Source organism: Rosa chinensis, chromosome 7, assembly GCF_002994745.2.
Source record: "Rosa chinensis cultivar Old Blush chromosome 7, RchiOBHm-V2, whole genome shotgun sequence".
Lineage (NCBI taxonomy): Eukaryota > Viridiplantae > Streptophyta > Magnoliopsida > Rosales > Rosaceae > Rosa > Rosa chinensis.
The window spans coordinates 4579370-4601535 of NC_037094.1; the positions used below are offsets into that span (position 1 = coordinate 4579370).

Consider the following 22166-nt stretch of genomic DNA (forward strand, 5'->3'; position numbering starts at 1 on the left):
TGCATCTCATGCATCAGCACGGGATTGCAACATGTGTTGCAATCCCCGAGTCAGTCATAGTCAACCCTACGTTTTTGGGAGTCTAATTTTGGAAAGTATCTTTTGGTTTTTAGATTTTATTTACAAAAATATTTTTCAACTGATAAAATCGTGCTTTTGAAGTCCTAGGTGATTTAGGGTTTGTGTATTTTAATTGGATATCTTTTATTAAAAGATCTTTCCTAGTAGGAGTCTGTTGTGAGTCATAAGTTATTTTAGGAATACTCGCATGAATAAGATTATATCAATTGTATAGAATCAAGATTAATTACTTTCCTTGTTAGTCTAGAATTAGGGTTGTATGAAGTTGTATAAATATGCCTCTGTACAAGATATAAAATAGTAGTGAGAATTCATCCTCCAAAGCTTCTTGTTCTCTTAGTTTCAACTTGGTATCAGAGCCAAGAATCCGATCTGGGATTTTTGGTCTTGGTTTTTTGTTCGTTGCTTCTGCAGTATAAAGGGAGAAGCTTGTTGCAGTTCAGGTATCATGGGTGGAGAAGAGAGTTCCAAGCAGATTGTGACTTCTGATGTGCAGAAGGTGGAGGTATCTGTGAATCAAGAATCTTCAGGAGGGGGATTTGGGGGTGCCAAGCTGAATGGCACGAATTATCGTACTTGGAAGAAGATGATTGATGCGCTAAAAGCAAACGCATAATTTAACCCTGAAATATCATTAGTAGTATAAGCAAATAGGGATCGTTCTATCCGGGGATTGAGGGTACACTTGTAATTGTGAAACAAATAAAGAAAAGTATTATTTACAAAAATAAAATAAAGAATATAAATATATACAATTGTATAAACAAATAAAGAATTAAAATAATAAAGTATTATTTACAAAAATAAAGTAAAGAATAGAAATATATACAAGTAACAAAATAAAAAGGGAGGGGGTTTAAGAATTATAGAATTGAAAATTAAGAAAAAGAAAATATAAAAACATATATACAAGGGTGGATCGCAAGGAACAAAGATCAAAACCACATCCATATGCAAGAAATCCAATTACAATTCCTATAGTTGATTTTAAATGTCATGAGAGAGGAGTTGATCATGTGAAACATTCGAAAGCAAATGATTTCCCATATTTTACTTTTCAATGCTAATTAACCTAAGCGAAAGCACCTAGATTAATCCTATCAAACATGCAATCAAGCCCTAGAAAGCTAGTCAATCATGACATGTTCAACGCATTAGACATAGAGAAAGGTTATCAACTCAAGTGTACAACTTAGTATGGAAAAGTCCACCTAATTGCAATCCTCTTTAATTAAATTCGGTCTTTGCACAAAACCTTTACTACTTTGATTCAAGTTTACACAAAACGAAAAGTCGATTTCATGTTCTTAAACCTAGCACCAATTATATCAAAACCCTAGGTGTTTGCAACCACATAAGATTAAAATACAAAAGTTTTCTATCATGCAAATTTAATTAAACAAACCCACATAAGCAACATAAAAATCAACATATAGAAATCACAACTTTATCTCAAAACATATAAACGGGCTTTAAACTTTGCCCTTAACATTATTTGTTAACTAGAATTCATAGTTCTACAAATCTAAACAAAGAAAACCAAAAGAAATTACAAGGAAAAAGATAGAATTACACCGTGAGGGGAGATGGAGATGGAGAGCTTGAACGTTGGAATCTTGAATCTTGGAAGCAAGTCTTCAAGGTGGACGATGGAGGCTATGTCCTCACGGCTTCTTCTTCTTCTCTTCTTCTCTTGAAAATGAAGAACAAGAAAACTAGAGAATGAAAAAGAAATATGGAGAGGAAATGGAGAGACAAAGAAGATGGAATGGATGAAGGAATGTGTTTTAGAGTGAGAGTAGAAGGTGTTTATATAGGGAAGAGAAAGAAGAATGAAATTGGAAAAGATGGAGTAAATTAGTGTGAGTAATGATGGAGAAAACATGATGATTACACCCTAAAACATGGAATGTTTTTGGGTGATGATGATGGTGGATTAGTGTGAGAAATGATGGAGAAAACATGATGATTACACCCTAAAACATGGAATGTTTTTGGGTGATGATGATGATGGATTTCCTACTCATTTACTTCAATTTTATCTCCACCGAAAGTTTAGATTCTGCCCAAGACTTCTTCATAACAAATATTCCCCCATGAATGTAGATTACTGTGGTAAAATTTCAGAATGTATTGCCATGTGGTTGGGCCGGAAATGCTGCTGGACTTCTTACAGGTCCAGTTTTCCAGTTTTGCTTCTGTAGAAAATTGGGCTGATTGTTTGAAGGCCTTCCACTCATAGTTTGCTCTGACACTCTTCATAAGAAATGATCCTTGGGCTTTCTAGAATGAATCTGGAAAGTTTCAACTTATTTGAAGTTCGGATGGTTAGTCTGCCACTCCTCATTTCTTGTCTACCTCGCTTTCTCATTGGCTCAATTTCTCCAAGACACGCTCTCTCAGGCCAAAATGCTCATTTCATCATCATCTACTCCAATGTACCTAAAAAATAGAAATTGAGTTAAAAATCGATTCGTTAAGGAATTAACTAAGCAAAATGTGAGGAATTAACTATTAAAATATCACATTAAAATGCTCCTATCAAATTCCCCCACACTTAGCTTTTGCTAGTCCCTTAGCAAAACAAAACAAAAAAAATCCAAAACAGAACAAAGACTTGACAAAAAGCAAGTAAATGACTCTATTGCTCCTAACTGTTGTCTCAGAGACTCCAAACTCATGGCTTTCACGTTAAACACTTAATCAAAATCACAAAGATAATTCCATGGTTAATAAACCTGTGACATTCATATGACTAAGCAAGATATGGAGAACTTAAGTTATACAGTGAATGATAGCATGTTTCGAACAAGTCCAATCCAAACTCACAGGGCATACTCTCGATTTTTCTCTCAGAAATGGCTATGCTTAAAAGCTTCACACTCAAGTATATGCAAGAGAACAAATTGTAAGGCAACAAACAGCTTGCATATTTCATCAATAAACACATTTTGTGAAGAATTTTTAAAGACCTCATGAAATGACTAAGTGCACAAATGGACCTAAACCATAAGCTCGACTGCGTAACTGACTCCACTAACCAAAGACTGCCCATCTCAAGGATCAAGTCAGCACTTAAAACAGGTTGTAATGGGGCTAAGCTAGGGTTTTTGAAATGAAGATTAAGGATACAAAAATCCTAAGGACCTAGCAGAGCATATAAGGACCACCTTATGTCATCATTTTTGTAGACCAAATATCATTGTTTTGGGCCAAACCTTCACTCTAACCAACATGGGAATGGACAAAGGCATAATTTTCAACTTTGAGCCTTCTACAAATTTGCAAGTTCAAAACCACACTTCAACATTTTCCCAAGAGTTTTCTTTTCAATTTTTCTTCTCTTTTGCCGCTTTTCTTTCTTTTTTTTTTTCTTTTTTTCAAGGCAAAATTTTTTTTTTTTTTTTCTTGGATTTTCCCCACCCCACACTTGTCTTTTATCGTCACCCCTACATACTATGTCATGCTCTACTAAGTCCTTAAGACAAGGGTAGAGATATCCTGTACTAAGCTCATGGTAGGGTAGTGAGGGTGATGAAACAAAGGTTTTCAACGTAGGCTCAAAGGGGTTCATTCTAAGGAGTCCCACGACGGGCACAATTGGGGACACATGCTTGTTTGGGTATGGTGGTTACCCTAATGCATTCTATCCTATCCAGGATCAGTGCATATTATGGCATACAAGTTTTGACAGTCACAACAGTCGAGTTCTAGTATTCTCTAGTCCATTAAAATCTATGACACATGATCATTGGATTTTCAAAGAATGATGAGGTTTTGCAAATACAGCCACGAAATTCTAGAATTATCAATAAGCACTCGAAAAGAAAGTATTTTAGCACAAAAACTCACTTTAGGTCAAATGAATCAGACTTAATCCTAGCATGCTTAATGAACCAAGTTACAATCCTATCTCAAATCTTCATACAAACATCACAATGTCGATTAACCACAGAATTCAATTAAGTTCTATTTTGATTGTGAAAACCTTTAGCCATGAATTCAGAGACATGTTCATCCTAGACATTAGGGGCATCCTAAAACTCAAACAAACAAAAACACTCTAAAACCAACATTTTTTTTTTTAAAATTAATTTAATTTCAACACTTAGGTACGGGAACAGGGAGTCTCGATGTGCAATGGGACTGAAACAGCTACCCTTTTTCAAGACTATGTTTAATCCAATATACCTTAGTATATCACAACATCAATTAAAAACACAATAAAAACACAATCCAACATCAACTATTTTTCATTTTTTTTTTTTTATATACTAACTACTAAAAACACAATAAAGCAATAATCCTTCCCCCATACTTAATTCATGCATTGTCCTCAATGTATAAACAAATATAAATCATGCAAAGCATAAATCAAGCATAGAAGAGAAAGTTAACACAACGAAACCTAAAACAACTTAAAATTCATGAAAATAAAATAGAAGGAAGAGTTCAAGAAAGCAAATCTGCGTTTGATGTCTCCTCCACAGCTACAGTTGAAATGGGTTGCCTCCCATGCAGCGCTTAATGTTTAAAGTCTTTCAGCCTAGACTTGTACCTCCATTTACTCCTTTGGAGGAGCGGTATGCGGACGAGTGGCAGCCCTTTTGCTGGTTTCAGCCTCCGGAGGAGAGTTCTCATGGTGTGATGCAGTAGTGTCCTTGCGAGGAAACCCAGGAGGATAACTCTGCAAGTTATTGACTTCCTGAGCAAGCTTGTTTATTGCAGTGTGACAGCGGATCAAAGAGCAGTTCATCTCAGAGATGTAATCGATCATGCAATTGACTCTCCAATCTGTCACCATAATACCATCGCGGAGAGAGGAGCGCAAATCATCAATCGAATCCGACAAGCTTTCCAGGGTGGCCATAGGGCGAGGAGCACGAGCAGCTGGTGAGGAAGAAGACTCTCCGGGATGCAGTCTGGGAGAGCGACGAGGCAGAGGAGGGGGACTGCGGGTACGCTCACGGATAGGACGATGGTCCCATGGACGAGTAAGCCCAGCTCTAGTGGCCGCTTGACGACCTTCTTCTTCCAAAGAGAGAATACGGTGTTGATTGACGCCCCTGCGAGGAGTAACCTTGGTTCGAGCCATGAGGAAGTAGAAGGAATTTGAAACTGCACGTTTAGACAAACCTTAGTAAAATCTGGAGGAGACAAAAAAAGATGTATATATGAAGCACAAAATAGGGTAGAAATCTCAACAAGCACAGGGTTTTAACAAAGCTTCTCCGGGAAGGAGAAGAGTTATGACAGTTCACGGCCCAAGAAACACGTATGCACATGAAAAACTCCCCCACGCGTAAATATTCCTTTCTTTTCGGTGATTTACGGCAATTAGGTCTGCTTTCGGCTGTAGCTTGTCTGTCACAACTCCTCGAGAACCGTTTGGTTCCCCCACGCGTCCTTTCTTTTCCTTAATTTACGGCAATCATACCTGCTTTCGGCTGTAGCTTATCTGTCACAGCTCCTCGAGATCAGTTTGGTTCCCCCACGTGTCCTTCACGAGCCAACAGCTTTTCCGTGTTTTCGGGTGACTTTAATCCAACGCGTAGATTTAATCTCAGAGATCGTCGATCCAACGGTGGAGATTTGCTCACTCGTTCTATAAATAGGTGCATTCTGAGCGACTGTTCACTCCAAAAGAAAATTCTTCCGAGTTCCAGCCTTTCTCTCTCAACCCTTCAGCCTTTCTTTCGAAACTCAAATCCTTTCTTCATCAACATGGAACCACGAACTCTGCAACTAATGGAGTTACAAACCCAGCAACCAACCGAGGAGGGAGGAAGCATCCAAGCAGCCGGGAGTAGTGCCAACACGCCTATCAGGCCGACCAATAACCGGTGGACTCCCACACCAGATCAACTAAGAATCCTCCAGGAGCTTTACTACGACAGGACGCTTAAGAACCCAACTCCAGAGCAGATTCAAGGGATCTGTCTCCATCTGAAACCGTATGGGCAGATCGAGAACAAGAACGTCTTCTTTTGGTTCCAGAACCTCAAGGCTCGTGAGAGGCAGAAGTTGAGGGAATTTCGGAACGTTCGGGTTGGTGGATCTCTCGATCTCAATTTTGGATCCACTAGTTCTACTGATGATGGTAGGTCCATTGATCTGAACTTTGGTTCCACTGGTTCTACTAGTACTGACAGATCCATTGATCTAAATTTTGGGTCACGTGTCGGCTATGGTGTTGATGGATCGATCATGGAACAACGAGGAGAATATCACCAGGAGATTGAAACCCTTCCACTATTCCCCATGCATGGTGAGGACATCTTTGGCAACATGAAGATTACTTCCGAGGGAGGTAGCGGTTATGGCGGTGGCTCTCGCATTTCCCTTGAGCTCAGCCTCAACTCCTACGGAAATGCAGACATAGCTTAGTATAGAGTATTTTTATTATTATTATTATTTTTAATTTTTTTAATTTTTTTTTTTTTTTTGTAAATAGCTGAATTTAATAAGACTGAATGAATGCAGTTTTTTTTTTAATTTATTATTTTTTTTTTTATATAAAGGACTCAAAAATAAAAGACAAATATAAATATATACTGGACTCAAAATGAAAGACAAAAATATAAATCCCTTCCCCCACACTTAAATATTGCATTATCTTCAATGTAATCAATTAAAAGCATGCAATGAAATAAGTAAGCATAGATAGAAGACATTTACGAAAACAAATCCTAAAATAAAAACAATAGAGAAAAAAATGAAAAATAAAAAGAAATAGGGAAAGAGAAAGCAAATCTGATTATATTCTGAATTGGGTTGCCTCCCAAGTAGCGCTTGTATTTTACGTCTTGCAGCCAGACGGTACCTACATTAAATAAAGTTAGTAACTATAATTAACAAAGAAATACAAAATAAAAACAAGTATAACTATTAATTACAAACTACAAGTATAATTAACAAGTATATTATACATAAGACACAAGTTAAGTATACAAGTGAGTATAAAACGTGAAAAGTATTTTTACAAGTTCAAAGTGTGAAACAACAAAATAATTTACACGTATAGAGTATTCACAAGTATTTCTTTTGTTATAAACATTATTGATATCGAATCAAATTCCAAGCGGTAAATCAAGTGAACGTGCGGCCCAAGTATAGTCGCCTAGACACAAACTCCCTTTCAAATCGTTTGGGCAACCTTACTGAAATGGCCAGGTGGGGAGGACGAACACGAGAGGAAAAATCCATTTTGGCATGAGCTACTCCCACATAGTGGTTTAGGCCCATTTGCAAGCACTTCTGGATTCAAAAACCCGTCATGAACGTTGTCCCCTTCCTAGACACCATTCCACATAGGCTATACTTACTAAGATGAAAAAGTTCATAAGTGTGAAGACAGTTCAACAAGTGTTAATAAAGGCCACCCTCAACCTTAAGGGACCTGAGCTAGGTACCAATAAGGGGTTTAGGCCAATATTAATAAAAGAGACTTCACCTATTCCTCTCAATTTACAACCTACAATTAAAATTCGTGTTCAATAATATAAATAATATTTAAACTAAGTTTTAAACAATTTATATACAACAAATATATACAATAAATGATACAATTTAGCAATTGATTTTTCAATCCCCGGCAACGGCGCCAAAAATTGACGCGCTAAAAGCAAACGCATAATTTAACCCTGAAATATCATTAGTAGTATAAGCAAATAGGGATCGTTCTATCCGGGGATTGAGGGTACACTTGTAATTGTGAAACAAATAAAGAAAAGTATTATTTACAAAAATAAAATAAAGAATATAAATATATACAATTGTATAAACAAATAAAGAATTAAAATAATAAAGTATTATTTACAAAAATAAAGTAAAGAATAGAAATATATACAAGTAACAAAATAAAAAGGGAGGGGGGTTTAAGAATTATAGAATTGAAAATTAAGAAAAAGAAAATATAAAAACATATATACAAGGGTGGATCGCAAGGAACAAAGATCAAAACCACATCCATATGCAAGAAATCCAATTACAATTCCTATAGTTGATTTTAAATGTCATGAGAGAGGAGTTGATCATGTGAAACATTCGAAAGCAAATGATTTCCCATATTTTACTTTTCAATGCTAATTAACCTAAGCGAAAGCACCTAGATTAATCCTATCAAACATGCAATCAAGCCCTAGAAAGCTAGTCAATCATGACATGTTCAACGCATTAGACATAGAGAAAGGTTATCAACTCAAGTGTACAACTTAGTATGGAAAAGTCCACCTAATTGCAATCCTCTTTAATTAAATTCGGTCTTTGCACAAAACCTTTACTACTTTGATTCAAGTTTACACAAAACGAAAAGTCGATTTCATGTTCTTAAACCTAGCACCAATTATATCAAAACCCTAGGTGTTTGCAACCACATAAGATTAAAATACAAAAGTTTTCTATCATGCAAATTTAATTAAACAAACCCACATAAGCAACATAAAAATCAACATATAGAAATCACAACTTTATCTCAAAACATATAAACGGGCTTTAAACTTTGCCCTTAACATTATTTGTTAACTAGAATTCATAGTTCTACAAATCTAAACAAAGAAAACCAAAAGAAATTACAAGGAAAAAGATAGAATTACACCGTGAGGGGAGATGGAGATGGAGAGCTTGAACGTTGGAATCTTGAATCTTGGAAGCAAGTCTTCAAGGTGGACGATGGAGGCTATGTCCTCACGGCTTCTTCTTCTTCTCTTCTTCTCTTGAAAATGAAGAACAAGAAAACTAGAGAATGAAAAAGAAATATGGAGAGGAAATGGAGAGACAAAGAAGATGGAATGGATGAAGGAATGTGTTTTAGAGTGAGAGTAGAAGGTGTTTATATAGGGAAGAGAAAGAAGAATGAAATTGGAAAAGATGGAGTAAATTAGTGTGAGTAATGATGGAGAAAACATGATGATTACACCCTAAAACATGGAATGTTTTTGGGTGATGATGATGGTGGATTAGTGTGAGAAATGATGGAGAAAACATGATGATTACACCCTAAAACATGGAATGTTTTTGGGTGATGATGATGATGGATTTCCTACTCATTTACTTCAATTTTATCTCCACCGAAAGTTTAGATTCTGCCCAAGACTTCTTCATAACAAATATTCCCCCATGAATGTAGATTACTGTGGTAAAATTTCAGAATGTATTGCCATGTGGTTGGGCCGGAAATGCTGCTGGACTTCTTACAGGTCCAGTTTTCCAGTTTTGCTTCTGTAGAAAATTGGGCTGATTGTTTGAAGGCCTTCCACTCATAGTTTGCTCTGACACTCTTCATAAGAAATGATCCTTGGGCTTTCTAGAATGAATCTGGAAAGTTTCAACTTATTTGAAGTTCGGATGGTTAGTCTGCCACTCCTCATTTCTTGTCTACCTCGCTTTCTCATTGGCTCAATTTCTCCAAGACACGCTCTCTCAGGCCAAAATGCTCATTTCATCATCATCTACTCCAATGTACCTAAAAAATAGAAATTGAGTTAAAAATCGATTCGTTAAGGAATTAACTAAGCAAAATGTGAGGAATTAACTATTAAAATATCACATTAAAATGCTCCTATCAATGATGACTGCTCATCTTTACGGCCTGGACAAGATGGGATATATTAAGACATCGGATGAAGAAGATGTAGCATATGCAAAGTGGGAAACTCACAATGGTGCTGTGATTTCTGTGATCTACAAGGCCATGACAGATGAGGTGGTACAATTAATCATTGGGTGTGAAACTGTAGCATAAATTTGGAGTACTCTGAAGCAATTGTATCTGAATGACTTAGATTTTGCACAAATACATGAGCTCCATACCAAGGCGTTCATGATGACTCAGGATGGGCGACCTGTGGTGGTATACTATGCTGCCCTCAAAGGCTTATGGCTGGAAATTGATCAAAGGCGTCCCAACAAGATGAAGAATGCTAATGATATCAAGTTACACAATGAAGAGAAAGATTTAATGAGGCTGCATATCTTCCTTCATGGTCTTGACGACAAGCATGCTAGTGCAAATGGTGAGTTGCTTAGACGTGGAACTCCACCTACTCTTGAGGATGCCTTTGCATATATACGCAAAGATGAGGCTCAACTTGATAGCACCAAAGCAATCCATTCAGAGTTATCAAGTCTCACTGTCTAATCCAATCCTTCACCATCAAAGTATGTACTACCACCCCAACAACTTCGACCACAATCAAGTTCTCAAGGAGGAACACGACCGTTTTGTTCTTTTTGCAAGAATTATGGGCATTGGAGGACTAAGTGTCATCGATTGAATGGGTATACCAATCAACAAAATACCTGGAATAAATCGGGATCTAATCAACAGGGTCGTATTACTGCTGCAAACTTAATTCAGAACCCAGACTACCAGGGTATGGAGGAAAGGGATCAGAAGCCGAGTAATGCTTCAGTTTCTTTTGTTGGAAGAGGTTAGTTTGGTAAGGCTTTATTTGTCTATGACTTTGTTGGCGAAGATACTTGGATTATTGATTCTGGTGCATCTGATCATATGACTTACAATAAATCATTCTTTACCTCTCTCTCAACCCCACTAGTGTCCAAAGTTACTAACGCTAATGGCGAAGCTTTTCCCGTCTTAGGAATATGAACTGTTAGAGTCACACCAAACTTAGAGCTTAGGAATGTGTTATATGTTCCTAATTTGTCACACCACTTAATTTTTGTTCCTCAATTAAATACTGAATCTCAATGCTCTATGACCTTTTTTCCCATGTATGTGATTTTTCAGGATCTTCAGACAAGGGAGTTAATTGGCCGAGGAGATTTGAGGGAGAGGTTGTTTCAACTGGATTGGATGTATGCAGGGATAACACCAGGGAAGAAGGCCCCAGTAGCTTTGATTTTGAGTTATGAGAAGAGATTACATGAAGTCTGGTTATGGCATCGTCGTCTCGGTCTTCCTTCCTTTAGTAATATGAGAAAGTCTATGCCCTTTTTGTTTTTGGGTGTTTCGGAGTCATCTTTTAGGTGTGAAACTTGTGTTCTGGCCAAAAGCCACCGAGTTAGCTATCCTCTGAGTGTTTCAAATAAAAGTCTTGTACCTTTTGAATTGATTCATTCTGATTTATGGGGACCCTCACGGGATTCTACTCCTTCTGGTATGCACTATTTTGTGTCTTTTATTGATGATTGTACTCGTATTTCTTGGATTTCTTTACTCAAGTCCAAGGATGTCGTCTTCCCAGCTTTCAAAAATTTTCAAAGTATGATTCATACACAGTACAATGGTCAGATCAAACTCTTTCGGTCTGACAATGGGGGTGAATACATGAGCAACGAGTTTCATGAATATCTTTATACACAGGGTATCATACATCAAACCACACGTCCCCAGACCCTTGAACATAATGGTGTTTATAACTGTAAGAATCGTCATCTTCTTGAACTTGCCCGTTCGATTCTCTTTAGTGCACATATGCCCAAGTATTTATCGGGATAAGCAATTCTCATTGCCTCTCATCTTATCAATAGGATGTCATCAAGTGTTCTCCAAAATCATATTCCCCTTGATGTTCTCTCGTCCCATGTGTCTCTTCCTTATTTCCATAATCTTCCTGCTCGAGTCTTTGAGTGCATTGACTTTGTTCATATTCCTAAGAACCAACGCTCAAAATTAGAACCGCGTGCCTTGAAATGTGTTTTTGTTGGGTTTGGAAATCATCAGAAGGGGTACAAGTGTTTTCATCCTCCTACCAAAAAATTCTATGTAACGATGGATGTCACCTTTTTCGAGGATGCCTGTTATTTTTCTCCCACTCACCCTTCTCTTCAAGGGGAACAATATAGTTACTTTGAAAAGCTAGTTAGTGGCAGTGGCAGCAATGTAGAGGACAAAGATGGAACATGGACATAAGAAAAAGCAACAGACCGAAGGGACCCAGCAAGAGGAAGAGAAGAAAAAGAAACAGACAGAGAAAGAGAAAAAGAAAACGAAGAAAAAGAAGAAACTAGAAGAGAAAGAGAAAGATAAACAGAAGGAGAATGAGAAGGAGAAAGAGACAGAGAAAGAGAAAGAGAAAAAGGAAAAGGAAAAGAAAAAAAAGACACCTACAGCAAAGAAGAAGAAAGAGAGATAGAAAGCACAGAAGAAGAACGCATAGAAGAAGAAAGAGAAGGAGAAGGAGATCGACCGCCGGTTTTGGGTCGAAGGCACGACCGGCGTGAACTGGACGCCGGCGGTAATCTGGAAACTGGGATCAAGGAGCGGCCGTTTTTGGGTCGAAGGCACGACTGGCGTGAACTAGACGACGCCGGGGATCTGGATAAGCGGTCAGCTTTGGGTCAAAGAAATGACCGGCGGTGTGAATTGGATGACGCTGGACTGGACGACGCTGGCAATCTGGAGAAGGGAAACGACGATGACGTCGTTTGTGGTGAACTGGGGAACGCCACCATTTTGGATTATGGACCGAATGAGGTTGTTTCAGATCAAGGACATAAATTTCCTTCCTCTTTTTCATCTCTCCCCTCGAGCCAAACTCTCGAAGGTTCTGAAGGTCAAACCGAGATAATCCCTGAACCTAATTTGTTTTACCTTTCCGTTCTACTCGTGGTGAACCACCAAAGAAATATGAAACTAGTCTGAAAGCTAAGTCTAGGTACCCAGTTGCCAATTATGTATCTACACATAGGTTGTCCAAGTCATATGAGTCGTTTGTGCATCAGATTTCCTCTGTATCTATTCCTAACAAAGTGCAGGATGCTCTGAGAGACCTAAAGTGGTCAAAAGCAATGGAAGAAGAGATGGAAGCCCTCTAAAAGAATCACACTTGGGAATTAGTGGTGTTACCTAAAGGGAAAAGATCAATTGGATGTAAATGGTTCTACACAATTAAACATGATTCAGATGGCTCAGTTAGTAGATATAAGGCGAGATTGGTAGCAAAATGGTTTACAGAGACATATGATGTAGATTATGATGAGACGTTTGCACTGGTAGCCAAGATCAATACTATCAGAGTGCTTCTCTCTCTGGCAGCTAATTTGGATTGGCCTCTTAAGCAACTTGATGTGAAAAAAGCTTTTCTACATGGAGACTTGGCTGAAGAAGTGTATATGAGTATGCCTCCTGGATATGAGACTGCTGATAAAACGGATGTTGTGTGTAGATTGAAAAAGTCACTCTATGGTTTAAGACAATCCCCTCGTGCATGGTTTGGGCGTTTTACTCAGGCAATGAAGCGATTTGGTTACTAACAGAGTAACTCGGATCATACCCTCTTCCTGAAGCATCAGAAGGGTAAAGTTGCGACACTGATAATCTATGTTGATGATATGGTGATCACATGTGATGATCGAGAGGAAATTAGGAGGTTGCAGCAACAGTTAGCTTCAGAGTTTGAAATGAAAGACCTTGGTGACTTGAGACATTTCCTTGGGATAGAGGTAGCCAGGGGGAGTAGCAGCATCTTCTTGTGTTAACGGAAATATGTTTTAGACTTATTGTCAGAAACCGGCATGGTAGATTGCAGGCCTGCTGATACACCAATTGAACATAACCACCGGTTAGTGGAGTACCCTGATCAGGTCCCAACGGGTAGGGTGAGGTATCAAAGGCTAGTTGGTAGATTAATCTATTTGGGCCACACTAGACTTGATTCGGCATATGCAGTGAGTGTGGTGAGTCAGTTCATGCATAATCCAAGTGAAGACCATATGGATGCAGTCATGCGAATCCTGCGATATCTAAAGAGAGCTCCTGGGAATGGCCTTATGTTCTCAAAACATAATTGCCTGGAGGTGAGTGGTTATACTGATGCTGATTGGGCTAGTTGTATTATTGATAGGAAGTCGACCTTAGGTTACTTTACGTTTGTTGGAGGGAACCTTGTCACTTGGAAGAGTAAAAAGCAAAAAGTGGTGGCGAGGTCGAGTGCAGAGGCCAAGTATAGAGGTATGGCCCATGGAGTATGTGAGTTGTTATGGTTACGTAACTTATTGCGTGATTTGGGGTTCAAGCCAAAACGAGCTATAGAGTTGTTTTGTGATAACAAAGCAACTATTGAAATTTCACATAACCCAGTGCAGCATGATAGTACGAAGCATATGGAAGTTGACCGACACTTTATCAAGGAGAAGTTGGATGCAAATCTGATTGCCTTCCCATTCGTACCAACCGAGGAGCAGTTAGCAGATGTGTAAGGCCCCGTACCTTAAAATCTTTATGAGTTACGTTTTTACCGGTTTTGACCGAGGAGTTGACTTTCTAATTGTCTGTTACGTTGGAATATTCCTTGAGTACGTCGTAGGTTACGAAAAATTGAGTTCGTGGACACGCAGTTTGTATAGATCGGAGTTTTTACGGGAAAGTTGTGATTTAATGTTTGAAGTTATTGTTCCTTTATTTTAATTATTGGTTTTTAAGGGGAAAATAGGTAAATAAGAGGACAGAGAGAGAGAGAGAGTGAAAATCGGGACAGAGCCTGACCTCCACCCCTCCCCCTTTTCTTTTCTCTTCTCCACCAACCAGACCCAATTTCCGGCAAATCACCGCAGCCGGACCTTGTTGGACTCGTCCCTGGCCTTTGAAGCTTCCTCTCTTCATTCTCTTTCATCTCAGGTACGTAATTTACGTTGGGTAGCCTTGTTTTGGAACTAATTTGGGGAGGATTGCCGATCGGGTTTGGGAATTTTCGGTTGGGTTTTCGATTTCCGGCGGCCTCCGGCTGCAAATCCTTGTGATTTTGGTTCTCTGTGAAGTGTTAAACACATTTCCAACCTTATTGTAGCTTGTTGTGGCCGGAGGAAGTAGTAGTGATGATGAATAGTGGTGATGAACAGTAGCCATCGGGTTTTTCCGATTTTGGAGTGAAATTCCTACTACTTCTGCTTAGTTTTAACTGTTATTGCAGGTATAAAGATTGTTAGGTTTGCTGTGGTGATGCGTTTGGGCTAGATAAGTTGGCCGGATATGGGGTTTGGTGTGATGGCGCGTGAAACCACGCGCCGCCACTGGTGGTGGCGTGTTGAGACTCTGTCAGACTAGTTAACTGCGTTGTGTTGTGTTGTTAAATCCTACTTGATGTTGGGAACCTTCGATTAGCATTCTTTTAGATTTGAGATTAATTGTTTGGTTGGATGTTTTGATTTTATGGTTTACAAATCTTCTGGGTTAATCCCTTGATAAATTGCTATTAAGGCTAGTGCGGAATTGATCTACTTAGTTGAGAATTTGGAGTTGATATGGAGATTTTAGAAAAGGAAATTATGTTATTTTGGTGGATGATTGTAATTAAGGATTTGAAATTGAATTAAATGAGTTATTGAGACGATCATTGTGAAGATTAAAGAGTTAGCGAGGATGTTGATTAGTTGATGAATTCTGAATTTGAGAATCCGAATCATAAATTGAAGAGGGGGAAGTTTAGAGGAAAATTTGTGAATAACAAGCATTATTTTTCAAGGGAATGAGTTTTAATTCTTTAATTATTTTCTTTGTGAGGTTAATTATATCCTGCCCAATTATTACAGGACGTACTGAGCCCTTGAGCGAGGAGGACACGGGCAGACAGTAGGATTAGCTGCGAGACTCACTAGTGAGTGGACTTTTATTTTGTTTAAATAATGCATGCAGTATGGTATTAAGTTTTTAGTTGGAATACTATTTGTGAGTAATGAGATTTTGTGGAAAGAAAAGGATTTAAAAAGAAAGCAGTTGACAAGGAGGCTATCGTTGGCGCATGCGTATCTTACCTAGTTGGCAGTCCCTTCCAGACTACAACCTGGTTGGCAGTTCCACCCGATGCGTCACCTGGTTGGCAGTCCCTTCCAGATGACATAAGGTAGTTAGTTGGCAGTCCCTTCTAACTACTTGTCGCTAGTTGGCAGTCTCATCTACCCACCGCCTTCTATTCCGATTGGCAGTCCCTTTCGATGCTTCATCTGGGTGGCAGTCCCTCCCAGATGGCATGAGATGATTAGGAAGCAGTCATTCCTAATCATCAAATGAGTTTTCTTGAAAAGGATTGAGTTGGAAATATTGTGGAATCTCGCTGCATGTTGGTTTTGTTGAAAAGAGAAATGGGGAAGCATTCCATTAATTGTTTCATATTTTGTTTCAGTTTTGTCCACTCACTCTAATGGATTTTATATGTTTTCCCCTAGGCCCTTCGTTTTCAAATGCCCATATTTCAGATTGGCCGAGATCGAATCCTGGAACTAGAGACTTTGGAATCAGTGCTTCCGTTTTGTCCGTAGGTTATTACTTAACCTACCTTGTATGATATCGGCTTAGCTATTAGTGTTGCACTGATAACCCTTTTAAATTTGGAGAATGCTTTTGTTTGAGTTGATGTTATCATACTGAGGTTGTGATAGAATTCGTACCTTCTGAATGTAACATATACGCTTGAAATGTAAATATGGTAAGGTGTGTTTGAGTAGAAGTTCAAATTTTAAGCATGTCCAGGTTTTGTGAAATTTTTGGTTAGCTCATTTTAGGGGAGGTTCTGCCGATTTTTCATCTAGATTTCCTTTAAAATGAGTCCCGCAGGCTCATATCCGAGTTTAGGGGTGAAACTTGGGTCGGGTTCTGTCAAGATGTTCTGACTAAGGGTGTGTCAGTCAAGGCATTTCATGACTCACTTAACAAGTTGGGCATTTGAGATGTGTATGCTCCAACTTGAGGGGGAGTGTTGTGAGTCATAAGTTATTTTAGGAATACTCGTATGAATAGGATTATATCAATTGTATAGAATCAGGATTAATTACTTTCTTTGTTAGTCTAGAATTAGGGTTGTATGCAGTTGTATAAATATGCCTCTGTACAAGATATAAAATAGTAGTGAGAATTCATCCTCCAAAGCTTCTTGTTCTCTTAGTTTCAACTGAGTCCAATTAGGGTTAAGTCTTAATTGTTGAGAATTTATTTTCTCCTTAATACATTCAGAAAAGCAGCGTTGATCTTGCTTGCTTAGAAAGAGTTCCATAGGAGTCCATGAAACATTTGTTCCGTGTCTAAGTGTTTCATAGTTCATTCATATACATGCATTGATTCTCTCGAGATCAGTAGAGAAGATTGGTGTTGCAAGAGGAGCAAGTAAAGAAGAGGGTCAAGATTCAAGACAAGCACCTCTTTAGTGAATCTAAAGATTGTAACCGCATAGAGAGCTATATGTGTTTGTAAAGAACCATATCATTTACTGTTATTGGATTGATTACATTTGGGTTCTTAAGAATAAGAGTCCCGCAGTGTTTTTAATTTTAGAAGTTGAGGTTTTCACTGCATAACCAAAATTGTGCTTTCTGCGTGAATTTTTGATTTATGCCCAGTAAGGATTGCAACGTGTTTATCAATCTCCATCGCCCAGATTCACGTTTTTCCTAGTATTTACAAATTGAAAGGTATGTGCAATGATCTAATAATATTAGCAAATTTGTCCAAAAAAATAATAATATTAGCCAATTGAGGAGAATAATAATAACATTGCCAAGTTTAAGGTTTTGCAAAATTTGCATTAATTCCTTATACATAACATTTCTTAAACGGTATATTCCTTATGAAAGACATTTCCTAATTAGTTTTCCACCATTTTCTTTCGTGTCAGGTCAAAAATTTGACTCCAAATAATAATGCAGAAAAAAAAAAAACAGATTTGTCAATATACTTTCTTTATTGAGTCAAGTTCAGACTTAATGAATTAATGGACAATAAGACGAAAATTGACAAAAAATTAAGATCAAGGTCTACACAATTCTCCTGATCCACCTTTGGTGAAGTCTCCTGATTAAACACCACTCACCTTATACGAATGGATCACCTAATTCTGTTGCATGCCGACAACGTCAGGTGGCATGAACTTGGTGGTGTTTTTTTATTTATTTTTTAGGAGACTTTGTGGTGCTTTGAATGGCAAACAGTCCCTCATTTTTTACTACTATTGAATCAAGAAATAACGACAGAGACCAAGAAATTACTTCACCTCCAACATCCAGGCCTCATTTGGTTAATGGAATTGGAGCATTGAGAAAAAAAACTCAATCATTTTTTGTTTTTGGGATACAAAAGAAAATGAAACATTTTCCTGAAAGAAGAGAAAATATAAGGAAATTGACTTAAGTATTCATTTTCGCCTTTTATTTTCTTGCATTTAGTACTTAATTTCCATAATTTTTATTGCATTAATTATAAATTTTTTAACAACTTTCTCAATAACTTTCTTTAGTTTCCTTTTTCATGAAAAAGACTAAGGAATTAATTTTATTTTTGTAAATCAAACGAGACCTTATAATAAATTAATAATCCAAGAACGGTAAATTTTTGTCCAAAATAGCTGGTCGTTTTCGCACAAGTCCAGCATATCGATGTGATGCATCATCATTCGAAAGATCACTTGGCTATTAAATACCAGGATTTTTCCCTCTTTTGTCGAGATCTGTCGAGACCTTTCTGTGGAAGTCAAATCTTAGGCTTAATTACTTACTCGATAAAAGAAACGAAATATCTACATCAGTTTTTTTTTTTTTTGGACAAAATTGATAAGTGATCGACAACGATACCCACCAAATATAACGACCGATAGCTACTCTTCCAGCATCAACGTTATAAACAACCAGCACCTTCCCTTTCACCAAAGCCCAAACCAACTTCCCTGTCTCTCATTTCATTACAATATTTCAGATCCAGAAACTCCGATCACCGCCATGACCACCAGCGCCAAAGTCCACGTCTTGGTCTTCCCCTACCCTGCACAAGGCCACATGCTCCCTCTCCTCGACCTGACCCACCAACTCGCCACGCGCGGCGTCTCCATCACCATCCTTGTCACCCCCAAAAACCTCCCCATCCTCGACCCCATCCTCTCCAAACACCCCTCAATCAAAACCCTAGTTCTCCCTTTCCCTCCCCACCCCTCCATCCCTCCCGGCTTCGAAAACGTAAAAGACCTCCCCATCCACGCCTTCGTTTCCATGATGTGCGCCTTGCATGATCTCCACCGCCCCATAGTCGAGTGGTTCAGGTCCCACCCCGACCCTCCCGCCGCAATCATCTCCGACATGTTCCTCGGCTGGACCCACCACCTCGCTAAAGAACTCGGGATTAAAAGGTTCGAGTTCTCGCCGTCCGGGGCGCTCGCGCTCTCCGTTATTTACGGTCTGTGGCGGAACATGCCTAAAAAAGACGACCCTAATGATGAGAGCCAGGTGGTCTCCTTCCCGGAGGTTCCGAATTGTCCGAAATACCCCTGGTGGCAGCTCTCCACCGTGTACAGGTCGTACGTGGCGGGAGACCCGGTTTCGGAATTTATTAAAGAAGGGTTTTGGGGGAATATGGAGAGCTGGGGGCTGGTGGTGAACTCGTTCACCGAGCTGGAGCGAGTTTATTTGGAGTGTTTGAGGAAGGACTTGGGGCACGATCGGGTTTGGGCCGTCGGGCCGCTGCTCCCTCCGGAAAATGATGACCAGCCCAGGCCCGTACAGAGGGGCGGGTCCGGTTCGGTTTCGGTGGAGGAGATAAAGTCGTGGCTGGACGCGCGGGAGGATCGGACGGTGGTTTACGTTTGCTTTGGGAGTCAGGCGGTGCTGACCAACGATCAGGTGAGGGAGCTGGCGTTGGGGCTGGAGAAGAGTGGGGTCCATTTCGTCTTGGGTGTGAAGGAGCCCACCAAGGGAGGACACGTGGAGGGTAGGGATTGCGCGATGCCGCAAGGTTTTGAACATCGAGTAGCGGGGAGGGGGCTCGTAATCCGAGGGTGGGCGCCTCAAGTGGTGATTTTGAAGCACAGGGCCGTCGGTGCATTCTTGACACATTGCGGGTGGAACTCTGTGCTCGAGGGGGTCGTGGCGGGCGTGGCGTTGCTGTGTTGGCCAATGGGGGCGGACCAATTTAGCAACGCCACATTGTTGGTGGAACAATTAAAAGTAGGGATTAGGGTTTGCGAGGGTGCACGGACCGTGCCCGACGCAAATGCGTTGGCACGAGCTGTGGCGGATTCGGTGAGTGAGAAGCATGTCGAGATCAGGGAGCGAGTGAAGGCGCTGCGTGAAGCGGCATTAGAGGCCGTCAGAGAGGGCGGAAGTTCAGTGAAGGAGTTGGACGGGTTGGTGGATCATTTGGCTACATTACAACCAGAGTTAAGTAATAACTTGCAATCCAAGCAAAATGGAAATTGAAGGAAAAGTTTGTTTCGATTATAATAATTCAAATCTCATAACAACAGTACCATAATTTATGTGGGCCTTCCTGTCTTTTCTTTTCAATATTTGAGACTTTTTCCTTGACTTATATTCTTCTACTCTCTTCGATCTCGTCAAAATTCGAAAATTCGAAAGCACACTACAGTAAGACTGTTTTAGGGAATGTGAACTGATGCAGCTTCCAACTTGATGGTGAGAAAAGAAGAAAGTGAGTGAAGGGTCACAGTCACTTTCGTATCTGATGCGCATGCATGTTTTACGTGCAATTCCTATGCACATATTTAAATTCACAGAAAACCAGTCGTTTGTCTCTTTCGCATATCTCAAAAATCCAAAATAGAGGGAAAGCAACAATTGTATGTCCCTTTCTGTCGACTAACTAATGAACAACTACCAGCAGCCTGCGAAGCGAGAAATCTGAGCTTGGGAGCGTTCGTAGGCTAGAAAATTTGAAAAGCGGTAGGTGTGACTAAAACTTCGGTTACTAAAATTTGCATAATTAAAAAACTTTGATAATGAGTGGTTTCAATCAAAACTGATTAATATGCCATCAAACCATTGATCCTGTGCCTATGGGCCGGGCTATGTCTAGCTGATAGCTAAAGAACCTATCTTCTACGTTTGTTGTGCTTAAGGTAATTACATGCAATTCGCCGGCAACGTTGTACCTGTTTCAGAGAAACTGAAGAGTGAATTGGTGAGTCTTCTTTTCATATTGAGGGGGTTTATATAGGGTTACAAAGTAGTGTAAATTTGCCCTACATACATTAGTATATTTGCTACACAATTTCTCTACCTCTCAATGTGCATTCCATACAAACCACACATTCTCCACTTCTTAAGTGCATACTCTATGATATAGACATTTTACCTATTTACTACAACACTCCCCCTTGGATATATCATGTCAGTAGTATTGTCTTGGAGGTGCGCTTCTAATTTGCCTCGTTAAAAACCTTGCCAAGTAATAAAACCCTGTGGGAAAAACAACCTTGGTCGAAGGAGAAAAAGAGCACAACGCGCGTTGAGTGTGGAGTTTGTTTCTGGATAACATGGTGCTTCTCTTGTTGCCTCATTAAAAACCTTGCCGAGTAACAAAAACCCAGTGGGATAAAAATAACCTCGGTCGAAAGGGAAAAAGAGCACAACACACCCTTCACGCTTTTGAGACGAACATGTAGACATCTCCCCCTGATGTCTGTGCCTCCCCCTGATGACAACGATCATGGGAGTTCAGATAATTTCCGCAAGCCAATTCTTGCCACATGTTTCTCGAACGTGGATTTGGGCAATGACTTAGTGAACAAGTCTGCCACATTGTCCTCAGATCGAACCTGGTTCACCTTGATCTTGAGGAGCTTCTGTTGTTGCTGATTGTAGAAGAATTTGGGCGATATGTGTTTGGTGTTGTCGCCTTTGATGTAACCTTGCTTCATTTGTTCAATGCAAGCAGCATTATCTTCATAAATGCTCGTAGGCTCATCTGTGGTAGACTTCAAACCACAATTGCTTCGAACATGCGTAACTATGGATCGAAGCCATATACATTCACGAACTGCTTCGTGAAGAGCAATAATCTCTGCATGATTTGAAGAGGTAGCGACTAGGGTCTGCTTTGTAGACCTCCAAGATATCGCGGTTTTTCCCATGGTGAAAACATAACCAGTTTGGGAGCGACCTTTGTGTGGGTCAGAGAGGTACCCAGCATCAGCAAAACCTTCCAAAACACTTATATCGTTTTGGGATGGGGAGAGGGAACGCAATCCACCATGTGTGGCGTTCCTGACACTTGATGGGTCCGAATCCATCTTCTTTCTGTAGGGATAGAACAAGCCCATATCGATCGTACTACTTAGGTATCGAAAGATATCTTTAACACCAGTCCAATGGCGTCGTGTTGGCGCAGAGCTATATCTAGCTAGCAAGTT

General features: G+C 39.5%; 1 protein-coding gene across 1 annotated transcript; it reads left to right on the plus strand.

Annotated features, from left to right (window-relative positions):
* The first annotated feature begins 18638 nt into the window (after positions 1–18638).
* Positions 18639–20326, plus strand: LOC112179689 (UDP-glycosyltransferase 89B2). Its single transcript, XM_024318148.2, has one exon. The coding sequence runs from the start codon at positions 18745–18747 to the stop codon at positions 20212–20214; it is 1470 nt and encodes a 489-aa protein (XP_024173916.1). The 5' UTR covers positions 18639–18744; the 3' UTR covers positions 20215–20326.
* Positions 20327–22166: the final 1840 nt, after the last annotated feature.

Coding starts and splice junctions, on each gene's coding strand:
- LOC112179689 (XM_024318148.2), top strand. CDS start 18,745: ATGACCACCAGCGCCAAAGTCCACGTCTTGGTCTTCCCCTACCCTGCA.